At 43.5% G+C, this 12,950-nt stretch overlaps 1 protein-coding gene across 15 annotated transcripts in view; it reads left to right on the forward strand.

Annotated features, from left to right (window-relative positions):
• The window catches only part of SOX6 (SRY-box transcription factor 6), a 561,724-nt gene that overhangs the window by 471,949 nt on the left and 76,825 nt on the right, over positions 1–12,950 (forward strand). For all 15 annotated transcript variants that reach the window (XM_075567743.1, XM_075567736.1, XM_075567734.1 and 12 more), the window contains 2 exons: positions 3,929–4,109; positions 9,752–9,939. In XM_075567743.1, the coding sequence (XP_075423858.1) occupies positions 3,929–4,109; positions 9,752–9,939 (369 nt within the window). The remainder of the gene's footprint in view (positions 1–3,928; positions 4,110–9,751; positions 9,940–12,950) is intronic.

A 12,950-nucleotide genomic window follows, 5' to 3' on the forward strand; every position in this document is an offset into this window, starting at 1 on the left:
TATGCAAATTGTTGGGGGTTTCCCTACAGAACTTAGAGTTTCTGATATTTTTCCATTACTACTGTTATTACTCATCATGTATTAAAATCCTGTCTTCTCGAAAAAGAGAACACATGACAGGTCAGATATCGAAGTAACATTATACTGTATTATATTATTAATACATTAATATCTTATCTGCATTAATCCCCTGATTGCATTGTGCGAAATAATGGGATGCAAGCAGTAATGCCGTTAATTCAACTTTTAATATTGAACACATTATTATTACTTTCTAACTTAATGCAACAACTTATAACTATATGCTATAAATAGTATTGCTATAGAAACTATTAGTGTTATTTTGTATACGCTTGGGGTAGACTATTAAACAACATTATTATACTGTAGTTCTTCAAAGTAAAGAACAGTATAATAAAACAAGCTAGAGTACACAAACATATGAATATGTCTCTATTAACAAAAATACACAGTAGTTCTTATAAGATCTTACTGAGGCTGGTGAAGGCCTATAGTAGTTTTAGAAGGACTAAGCAGTGTGAAATGTATGCACATTTAAGGTTCGTCATGCTCATTTGCATGTCATTACCCAGAATCCCCGGCTGTAGTGGAAGCATTGTATGTTAAAGCTGCAGTTTAAAAAAATAAATACATTCTTCCCATTCAATATAGCAATACAATCTGCACACTGACAAGCGATTAGTTAAGCTGCAGATCGATCTGTTCTCCTGTAATCGATCACTTGCTCCAGGTTATTTAATTCAGTTCCTGCACAGCACTCTGTGCAAAGTAGTCCTGGAATATTATGTGACTGGGCAGTTACTAGATACAATTGGTGCACTGCTAGAGAGGGCGGGGCTCAAGAGCCAGAGCCTATCAGAAGGGGCTGTCACTTTGGAAATGCTTCCTACATTAGAAACATTAAAAATGTCTTTAAAACTTTTTTACATTTTAAATGCTACAAGTATTTTCTCATAGTACAGAACTGCAGGATATTGCTTGAGCTGCTGCTTTAAGCCAGTGGTGCTCAAACTGTGGGCCGCAAGATTATTTAGGGGGGGGGGGGGGCGCAGGCTGCGTGCAGTGAAACCTGGGGGCGGGCAGAGCTGTGCACGGGCGGCCAAGCAGCTCCAAGCTCCATGCTGCTGCTTCTCTGCTCCCTGCTTCTCTGTGCTTGCTGCGGGGCCGGGGCCTTCCCTGCACACAGACAACTCCTCCTGTGTGCAGTAGCTACAGGGACTGAAGCAGAAGCATGCATGTACTTTCCGCCCCCCTCCCTTCCTCCCCCCTTCCCCCCCTTCCCTCCTTTCCCCCCTTCCCCCCCTTCCCTCCTTTCCCCCCTTCCCCCCCTCCCCCTCCCCAGCAGTTCTCCAGTGCTCCTTAAAATTTGTGAGCTTGCTATATACCTGAGTCCTGCTTTATATCATATTGATCCTTAGGCTGTGTTCTGTCTCCCAATGCTGATCGATCACTTTGAGACTCTATGTGGTAGCCTCTGAAAGCCACAGGTGAAAGTGTGTGTTGTGTCTGTTTTGGTTGTGTTTGAGTGTTGTGTGTGTTGGTTGTGATATGAGTGTGTGTGTGTTGTGTCTGTGTTGGTTGTGATTGTGTGTGTGTGTAGTGTGTGTTGTGATTGTGTGTGTGTTGTGTCTGTGTCTGTGTTGGTTGTGATTGTGTGTTTTGTGTGTGTTTTGTGTCTGTGTTGGTTGTAATTGAGTGTGTATTGTGTGTCTGTGTGTTGCCTGTGTGTGTGTTGTGTCTGTTTTATGATTAAGTGTGTTGGTTGTGATTGAGTGTGTGTTGTGTCTGTGTGTGTGTGTGTGTTGGGATATGAGTGTGTGTTGTGATTGAGTATGTGTGCTGTGTGTGTGTTGTGATTGAATGCAGCGGTGCGCAAACTGGGGGGCGAGCCCCCTTGAGGGGGCGCAAGATTATTTAGGGGGGGCGCAGGTGGCGTGCGGCGAAACCTGGTGTGTGCGGGCTGACAGACGCTGTGCGCGGGAGGGCAAAAAAGCTGTGCGCGGGCGGACAAGAAGCTGTGCGCGGGCGGGCAGCTGAAAAAGATGTGCGCAGATGGCCGAACAGGATAGTGCAGGTGGCGGCCACGTGATGGTGTATGTGCATGCACGGGGGCTTCGGAGGTATGGGGGAGGAGCATGCCCCAGCGCTGTGATGTCAAACGCCCCTCCTTCCAGTGTCTGCCTTGCAATAGTGCTGTGTTCCTGCTCTCCTCTGCTGGCAACCTGCTTCGCTGCGATCCTCTGCGAGTGAAAGGTTGGCTGCCACTATATCACTCATACTATGAATGTACAGAAATAATAATAAAAAAGTGAAAACAAAACATTGAAAACGAAAAAAAAAACCCATAATAATGTAGATAGGAGTTTGGATGACACTGGGGACAGCAAGCCAAAGAGCAGGGAGAATAAAAAGGCAAATGGAAGAAGGAAAAAAAGGAGGGGAAGGAAAAAATGGAGGGGAAGGATAAAAAAGGGAGGGGGAGGGAAGGGAGGATTGCCTTTGTGCACGTACGCTCTCCCAAGCTTGGCGCTTGGGGAGACAAACAAATATGACTTTGAAGCACGCTCAGCAGCAGTCAATGCACACACACACATCCACACACATACACACAGCACCGATCCACGACGCTCCTCCCCTCCCCCCCACTCGTTCTTGCAAAATTATGCAGGACACCCTGTGCTCATGCTTGGTGAGAGTGTGATGTCACCGCTCTCAGCAGCAGCGTGCCCGCAGCCTAATTTTGCAAGTGCGAGCTGTTGAAATTTAGATATATTTGTATTTACATTGTATACCGTTTAATAAAGGTTTTTTTCATGTGATTTTGATTACATCAGGCAGGGGGGGGGGGCCGAGAAATGTCATGGATGAAAAGGGGGGCTCGGCATAAAAACTTTGCTCACCCCTGCTTTAAGCGATAATAGGGAAAGACAAAGTTGCAGACCTGTGTGAGACGTGCATGTGCTCACAAGTGGTACAGTATTTTTATTTACTGTCCTACTGTATATAAGAAAATGTAGAAAATCCAGCATACCTGTGTCTATCCAGATACAGCTACAGCAGTGAGTTTGAGTTATGCTTTTATCCTTTTATTCTTAGTAACAATGATTTATTTGTTTATTTCCCTAATTCTTCTGTACCCACTACTCAAAAAAAAACTGACATGGAATTAAAGATCTAAACACGAATGGGCACAATGAAAAAATATATAACTAGACTACAATATCATTTTTTAACACTGAATTTGACCTGAAATGAAATGTCATTGAACGAAAATATATTAAGAAATATATATATTCATTTTTCTTTAAAGATTTGTTCTAATAGTACAATTAGTTAATTTAGTTATACCCCTCCCACCAATGGTGCCAGAAACATTCTGTATTGCAAAAAAATGCAAAAATGCAGCCCTTGCATTACCAAGGAGGTTCCTATTATATTAGAACAAGGGCTCTCCGTTCCCTGACCCAGAACAATGTCACGCCCTCGTTTATTAGAAGAAACACTGTCTATATTTGTTCAGAGCCATCAAAATAAAAAGAGCCAGCTAAACAACAGGAAACAGTGCCGAGCTCGCGGAAAGTTTAAGTCATTCTTTGTAAATGCCCTAGGTTAATTTAGATCTCAGAAAACACATTAGGAAACGAAGCTGTAATGTGAGCTAATTCAGATTTTTAATTTGGCAAAAAGAACGATCCAACGACTGTTGATGTAAATACAAGCATAACACAGAGAAATTAATGAGGTTTCCTTTGGTGTCTTCTTCAAGTATTTAGATAATTAGCTTCTTTTGTTATTATTGCCAAAGAATGTGGCATTGTCTCGGAGGTGTAAACTAACTGCAGCTTCTTAAGTGATAATGTGCTCCATTCGTCTTGTTTTAATCATTATTTATGTTAAACTCCTGCAGGATGAAGCAGCGCAGCCTCTGAATTTGTCAGCCCGACCGAAGACAGCTGAGCCCGTGAAGTCGCCCACATCACCAATGCAAAACCTTTTCCCAGCCAGTAAAACCAGCCCCGTGAGTCTATCAAACAAAAGTGGCCTCCCCAGCCCCATCGGCGGAGTTCTGGGAAGAGGATCGTCCCTAGGTAATGGGGAAATCACACTTCTCATTGTTTTCATGTTAAAACAATAGGGGGGATGAGGGGCGCATTGTGCCTGCTGAATTATATGTACAGGACTGCGTACACTGTCAGCGCTATGTAAGAAAGACTTATTATTGCAGATGTAGCATTCATGACTCGCACTCACTGGAGCCGCAGCTGAAAAAGCGAAAAAGTCGCGGCTCTGGCGATGGTGCTGGCCGCGTCATCGCTGTTGGCGGTCCATGCTTCTGGATCGGACCTCCCACAGCGATAATCCTCTGGGGCGGTCGCAGTCACCCAGCTTGCCCTCCATGCCGGAAACAGTGAGGCTTGCTGCATCTGTTTTATTATTATTAATATTAATAACTAGCCAGGTGATATACCCGGCGTTGCCCGGGATGTAAATTTGGTGACCGGGTGGGTTATTTAGTGACACTTTATTTAGTGACTGGGTTTATTTAGTTACACTTTATTTAGTGACTTTTATTTAGTGACTGGGTGGGTGGGTTATTTAGTGACTTTATTTAGTGACTGGGTGGGTGGGTGGGTTATTTAGTGACTGGGTGGGTGGGTTATTTAGTGACTTTATTTAGTGACAGGGTGGGTGAGTGACTTTGGTTTATTTAGTGACTGGGTATTATTTAGTGACTGGGTGGGTTATTTAGTGAGTGGGTGGGTGGGTGGGTTATTTAGTGAGTGGGTGGGTGGGTGGGTTATTTAGTGACTGGGTGGGTTATTTAGTGAGTGAGTGAGTGGGTGGGTTATTTAGTGACTTTGTTATTTAGTGACTGGGTGGGTGGGTTATTTAGTGACTGGGTGAGTGGGTTATTTAGTGACTGGGTGGGTGGGTGGGTTATTTAGTGACTGGGTGGGTGTGTGGGTTATTTAGTGACTTTTATTTAGTGACTGGGTGGGTGGGTTATTTAGTGACATCTCCCACTACCCCCGGCCCCCGCAGCCCCCATACCTCAGACGGAGGCCTTAAGATAGCGGGTGGGCAGGCCTGCATTTCCCCCCTGCATCTTACCCCCCCCCCCCCGCGGCGGCATGAAGCTAGTTTCAGGCCGGCATCACCCCCCCCCCCCCCACATGCGGCGGCTTTGGGGGCATGAAGATAGCGGGCGGCACGCCATTCCCTCCAACCCCCCCCCCCCCCCATACCTCACGTGGCGGCTTGAAGATAGCGGGCGGCACGCCATTCCCTCCAACCCCCCCCCCATACCTCACGTGGCGGCTTGAAGATAGCGGGCGTCACGCCATTCCCTCCAACCCCCCCCCCATACCTCACGCGGCGGCCGTAGTGGAATATTTGGGGAGGTGGGAGTCACGTGGTGAGGTGTCCCCGCCGCGGCCGCCACTGCCCTTCTCCTCCCGCTGGCAGGTCCCGCAGTCCGCCGCCAAGCAGGTTTGCCGGCTGTGAGGAGGGTGGAAGGAGGCGGTAGGGCTGCTGCGTCGCCCCTGAGGGTTGTGCGGTGATGGGAGCGGCGGCGGCGCTAAACCCCCCACCCGCGCGGCCAAGCAGGGCGCCGCGAGGGGAGGTGAGTTGCGGGTGAGGGGGGGGCTGGCCTCGGGGATGACGAAGAGGTGTGTGTGTGTGTCTCCGTCTCTCCTTTGGCCCGTCACTCCGCCTCAGGCCAATGAGAGGTGTGCGGGGGCGGGCGGGCCAAGGGAGCAATCTCATTGGCCTGGCCCAAGCTCCAATGGGATTGCCGCTAGGGACACAGGGAGGGACACAGGGAGGGACATACAGACACGGACACATATGACGCTTTCAGAAATATATAGAAAGATGTTATTATTAATAATCAAATCTACTGTAGTTTTATTGTCACACTAACAATGATGGTTGTCTTTTTTAATCTAGCCCAGGGGTGTGCAAACTTTTCCCCGTGCGCACCCCTGCCTGCTCTCTTCGGCACCTCGCCCCTCCCTCCCCCCCCTGCTCGACCCCGTTGTCAAATGATGCGCGGGGTCATGTGACGTCATGTCGCCATGGTAACCTGATGTCACGTGAACTCGCAATGATGCCAGGTTACCACGATGACGCGTCGCTGGAAGGGAAGATAAGTGTATTAGACCGAGCTCACGGTGGCGGCGTCGCTACGTGCACGCGCTTGCGTCCGTGCGCACTTCAAGGATTCTTACCTGATTGTCTAAGGTAGTTCCTCAAGTGCGCGCGGCGCTCCACGCGTCGATGCAGCGACATTTTGCCGCCACAACAGAAACTGAATTTTCGTTAGCGTCATGTCAGCTGGTTCAGCCAATGAGGGCGAACGAGCTCCATGACGCATTCACCCCGCCATGCCCCCGACCGCCGTGCCCCATCTCTGGGGCTGCAGGAGTGCACACGGAAGCGCACGCCCGCGCCACCACCGTGAGCTCGGCCTCAGAGGCCTCGCGTGGTCCCCCGGCATTTAATTTAAATGCCTGGGGGCAGAGCACGGGACCGCTATAACTGCTGCGCCCCCCCATAAAATCTAGTGCCCTCCCTGGGGTGCGCGCCCCCCAGTTTGCGCACCGCTGATCTAGTCTACCAACCCCCTTTTTAAAAATAATAAAACAAATGTTGCTTTGAAATGGTAAAAGAATGTTAAATAAAATGATTCACATCACTTTCTCCTTGAACGGTAGGAGGCGACCACCAATTATATCATTGATGTTGCTGGAAGGCTAGCGTGCATTGAGGCTTCTCCATAATGCTAGTGCCTCCTGCTTCTTCTCTAACAGCACAAACCTGTCATGTCCTTTCAGTTTACTTGTTTGTCATTGCATGGCAACAGTCAGGAAAGGACATGTTTGTGTGCGTTGACAATAAGCAGAAACAACAGAGATTAGATATGAATATGAATGCAGTGCAAACGTTTGTGTCCTAGATGGGTGCCTAAGAAGAGGTGAATATCTCAATCTTATTATTTCACATTGCATTCTGTGCATATACAATTGTAAATATCTTGAGTCCAAGGTCAATGCCTATAAAAGGCATACGTTTAATTTTCCCTTCCACTGCTAGTACAGGAAATGGCAGAGGAAGTGTTTGTCTTGGCTGTACCTATGCACCCTCACACTCGTAAACGGTAGAACAAGTGTTATAATGTATTCACAACTCGATCTCTATGTTGCTGGGACACGTATGCTTTAATTGGTTATTATAATTAATCTGTGGCTCTGACAAAGCGAAGACAACTACTATTGTATATAATACAGTATATCTTGTATAAACAACACATGACAATCAAGATGGTAAACATGCAATGTTGTTTTTATAAACAATAAAGTCTAAGATAAGGACTAGATAAAATTAATGGGACGAACAAGAGCTCAATCTATTTCCAAACAGTAGTAAGTCCAACAGTATTCAATGTTTATAAATGACCCCCTTCTCTGGCTTGTACACCAAAATAAACTAGCTTTTTTAAAGCAGCAATTCCACCATTTTGACACCATTTTGGTTTTACAGTATGGAACGTAGGGGGCCCCTGGAGCTGAATTGTACTTTTTTTTTTACACCTATTCCCACAAGGTTAAGGTACCAGCATTACAGTCTGGTTTTGCGCTGGGCTTTAAATGGCTGTCCAATAGGAAGCCGGAACGGATGACTTTGCAGCTTCCTATTGGCTCGCACACCTCCGTGATTTATACCGCCATTTTTCTTTCCCTAGGTGGAGTTACAACAAACAATGGAGCAATTCCAGCTTTCTGCCAGTATTATTATTGTTATCATGTATTTATAATTAAACAACATATTCCGCAACGCCATACAATAGGGTCGGAAGACCATAACATTAGCACTGGAACAGTAGGTTAAGACTGGCCCTGCTCCAAGGAGTCTACCATCTGTAAGGAAGGGAGAGTGGGATCAGAATCTACCTGGGTAGCATTGGTGTGTTTCTGAAATCTGCTGGCGGTAATAGAGCAGTGAGAGCAAGGACATGTACGAAGGTGGACAGGCTACATTACCATGCCCCATATCAGGAGGAACATGAGCAAGGACATGTACGAAGGTGGGCAGGCTGCATTACCATGCCCCATATCAGGAGGAACATGAGCAAGGACATGTACGAAGGTGGACAGGCTACATTACCATGTCCCATATCAGGAGGAACATGAGCAAGGACATGTACGAAGGTGGGCAGGCTGCATTACCATGCCCCATATCAGGAGGAACATGAGCAAATGCTCCCATATCTCAGAACTTTTCATCTGCAACAAGAGAGCACAATTCTATCCCTTAATAATAAAGAAGCTTCTTTGACTATCAACATGTGGTCTAAAGGAACTAAATATGATGTCTCATTATGTTGACAGCTCTTTCCTAAATTGCTAGTTTGAGCATAGTGCCTACATAGCAGTTTTTTTTCAGTATCATTTTACTGTTAGAATATGAAGTCTTCAACTTCCCGTGTTTTTTTTGTGTGTTTTGGACACTAGATAGAAATGCTTCTTTTTGTGGAAAATAATAGGAATGGAACTTGATGAAATATTAAAGTTAAAGCATAAAGTGATATGGGTTATTCCACTGTTACCTTGTGAAGCAGCAGTACACATGGGATTTTCATTTTTACCCCTCAGATAATAGCCAGTCTACCGAAATAAATGTCAATTGTCGTTGTGTGGGGAACTTGCATAAATATGGCGATTTTTACCAGGATTTGAGAACATACCAGATTTCTTTTGTGTTACACAACAACTAAACCTAAACAGTGAGAGTAAAATATAACTAAAGATAGCGCTTTACAGACTAAAATAGAGTGGACCAGTCCAAATATAAAATAGTTAAGTCCTGTACACAGAATCTTCCTGTCTTAAAAAGATTACTTTGGTTTTAGAAAGGAAATTCTCAAAGACGACCTTCCATCGTGCAGAATTTCATTTGATTAAAATTCGTAAAAATTGGTCATTCGCTTCTGCCTCGGGGTACTCCCTGGTCACTGCCACAGGGGTTTAAACTTCAGCTGCATGACTCATGTCTTTGGGGCAGTTTTATATATGTCTTAAGTGGCCGTTCGTGACGGTTTCGTCAAAACATCTCCGTGGATTTCAATAGGGATTTTCAGCTGAAAATGGCCTGTTCAGTCTTTTTGGCTGGTATAGAATACCTTGCTGGTCGCACTCCAAGTTGCTTTTGGTATTACTGCCGATTGTTGAGGGGGTTCTGAAGTCTTCCCAATACGTTTTGCGGTCAGCTACCTTGTCATTTTAACACTATGCCCAGGAGATACTTGAAAACGAGAGGTAACTCTCAATGTGTTTCTTCCTGGTAAAATATTTTAGAAATACATTTCATCAGCCAGATACAGAGGGCTACTCTTCAGAGAGCAGTCTGATGAGTTTTTACTACAGTTATTTGTGAGTGAAATGTCGTTATTGATTTGAATACATCTGAATTCATATTCTACCTTATTGAAAGCTGTCTCTGTGTTTCCCCTTTATACAAACCGCTAACTAAGCCTGACAGTGATTTCAGAGCATCATTGCTCTATACAGTAAACTTGATTATTAATTCGTTCAGTAAATGGAATTATATAGCTCACAGTATATGGTTTCACCAACATTTGTTTCTTAAGTTTTCTGGAAATATCACAAAAGGATATACTGCGATTATATGTAACAATATAAATCGCTGTTTTTTTGTTGTCTCTCTCTAGATATTCTTTCTAGTCTTAATTCACCTGCCCTGTTCGGGGACCAGGATACAGTGATGAAAGCCATCCAAGAGGCTCGGAAGATGCGAGAACAAATCCAGAGGGAGCAGCAACATCAACATCAGCCACACGGGATGGATGGGAAACTACCCATGAATAACATGGCTCTAAACAACTGCAGAGGTGACAAGGTAACTTAGTCCATGAACACTCACAAACAGTATTGCAGTTTGCTCATAGCCAGCAAGTAGTCTAAGTAAGTTTAAGTAAGTCATATGTATGTAAAAGCTTATTAAGAAACTTCAATATCTCTGCTACCAGAATGGTTTCAATCCACTGCTGTTGATGGTGTTAAATCGGCAGCCCCTGCCTCAGCTCCGGTTCCCAATATTATATCGGAGTTCTCCCAGGGCATTTAAATGGCTGTCGAATAGGAAGCAAGGCTTCCTTTTGGCTTGCAAAATGTGACGCTTATATTGAACTCTGGTATCTACACTGGTAAGTATATTAGGAACCAAGGCATCCCCAGAACTGAGGACAGAGTGGTTTAAAAAAAAAAAAAAAAAACAAGTGGGACTATTGCTTTAAGTTAGTGGGCATCAAAAATGCTTTGAAACGGGAGTTGTTAACTGTATGTATAATGTAACATTTTAAAATTAGCCTTAAAGAAAGTTTTTTTTTATTAAAAAGTCTATTGTTGTAAAAGAAAATCATTACATATTTCTTAGTAAAGGTTAAAAGAAGCAAAATAGCTTCAATTGGTACCCCCAAATTCATCAGTCATATGTTCTTCTTTGAAGCTGCTGATAATTGTTTATAGTTTACAAATATGATGAAATGTAATGTGCAGTCCCACGAACTCTGTAAAATATATTTATTTTAAATACATTTTAATTTGATCAGAACATGCATAGAGAAATTCTCCAGCAATGAGCATTTTGCCTTAGGACTTAGCCCTGACGATTGCAACTGCGAAATATCTGCAGTCTTCCTTCTTTGAGTATCAGGAGCGACTCTTCTTACAACACTGTACGTTATCTATTGTCTCCGTTTCTATTCTATGTATTCATTTCACTGAATAAAGAAGTATGTAAGTCTCTGCTTGTTCATTTATGCTAGTTAGAGACCTATAACTATCTTTTCTATGAAGAGCAACCCCTGTGCATCCATTTCTTCCTACCCTGAGTGCCCTCCCTACCATTCAGCATTATATATATATAATGTCGTAGAAACTTTTGTATATCAGTATTGCTGACCTGAGGAAGAGTGGAGACCTCTCGAAAGCTTGTCCTATTACATAAATTGTTAGTCCAAATAAAAAAGGTATCACCTAATACTGAAGATCTAATTTATTCTGCACTTTCGCAACTGGACTAACACAGCTATTTCCGTTTGATATATATATGTATAAAATCAACTTCAGCCCTTGTCGATCCACTGCAGATGAAGGACTCCCTAATGATCTTCTAGGTACTGCAGTGGCAAGCCTCTCTTCGCCACGTTGCTCCAACCAATGTTCAGATTTCATCCTCCCATCTTACTTTTGGTCTTCCACTTGGTCTTTTAATTCCCCTTGAAATCCAGTCGAGTGTCATCTTTATCCAATGATGGTCACTTCTTCTTTTGATATGTCTGGCCAACTGCCATTTTTATTTCCTCACCGTTGTTATGATGTCACAGACGTTGATTTGGTTTCAAACCCATTCATTCTTTTTCCTGTCTCTCACGGTAATACCCAGCATGCATCTCTCCATAATTGTTCGTGTTGTCTGAAGCTTCTGAATTATCTTTGCATTTATGGTCCTAGTTTCACATCCATGCATGAGTACGGGTAGAATACACTAGTCAAAAACTTTCCTCTTGAGGCACAGTGATAGGTTCCCTGGAAAGATTGCCTTCTTTCTTCCAAATGCGCTCTATCCCATCTTCATTCTCCTATTGATTGTATTCACAAGGTTCCCCATCCATTGTTATTTCCTGTCCAAGGTAGACATCGTCTTTGACTTCTTCTAGTTCTATTCCATTTATTTCGATCTTTGTAGAGTAAACACATTTGTTGAAGATCACGTTTGACTTGCTGAGATTCATATGGAGGCTCACTTTCTTACTTACTTAGGTGAATACTCTTTTTGGTTGCTGGTGTTCTTCTGTATTTATGGAAAAAATAGGTCATTTGTAAATTGGGGGGAATCAAATATTCACTGTTGATTTTGGTTCGTTTTTTTTCCCATTTCAATGTCTTGAACAATACTTCAAGCTGTGAAAAACTTTGGTGACATGGTGTCTTCCGGCCGCACTCCTTTGCTGATCTTTATCTTTCTTATATCTCCATGTTATCTAAGGGTTGGTGTGACATACTCGTAAATGTTCCTGACAATATCAATGTACGCTTCTTCAACACTTTGTCTTAATGCATTGAAAACCGCTGTGGTGTAGACCGAATCAAAGGCTTTCTTGTAATCTATAAATCTTAAACTGAGGAATAGATTGTACTAATTTCTTCAAGAAATCACTTCTTGTATGACTTGGATGTGGTCAATTATGTTACATCCACTGCGAAATTGTACTTGTTCTATTTGCAGTCGGTTAGCGAGTATCTTCATAAAAATCTTGTAAGCGATTGGAAATAGACTGATTAGTTAGTAGTTCTTGAGGTCTTTTTTTTCTTCTTTCTTGTGGATGAGGATAGTTATGGCATTTCTCCATTGTCCTGGAATTTTTCTGTTCTTCAAGCAGCATATGAAGAGTTTTTCAAGGATTTATCTACTTCTTCCCCAACTTCTTTCAAGATTTCAGTTGTAATTCCATCTTCCCGTGAGTCTTCCCATTCTTCATGGATTTTATTGCCTTTACCGCATCCTCTGGAAGAATTCATGGTATATCATTGGTTTCTTCTCCCACTTCCGCTACTGGATTATGTCCTGCGTCATCTGTATTCTCATATAATTTCATGTAGAAGCCCTCAACTCTATAAGTACATGGTCCTTTATTGTTGATCCCTCGTTTTGTTTGAGTGCAATGATTTGCTTCTTCTTAATCATAAGTCGCTACTTCATCATCTTTAAGCTTTTGTTAGCTCTGGTAGTCTTATTCACCATATCACAGATCCATTTTCTTACATCTTCAGTTATACGTTTGCAGATCGTCTTGCACATGTATATTCAATTCTTTGTTCTTCTTTGGATTGCTTTATTTCTTGACG

This window comes from Ascaphus truei, chromosome 12, assembly GCF_040206685.1.
Source record: "Ascaphus truei isolate aAscTru1 chromosome 12, aAscTru1.hap1, whole genome shotgun sequence".
Classification (NCBI taxonomy): domain Eukaryota; kingdom Metazoa; phylum Chordata; class Amphibia; order Anura; family Ascaphidae; genus Ascaphus; species Ascaphus truei.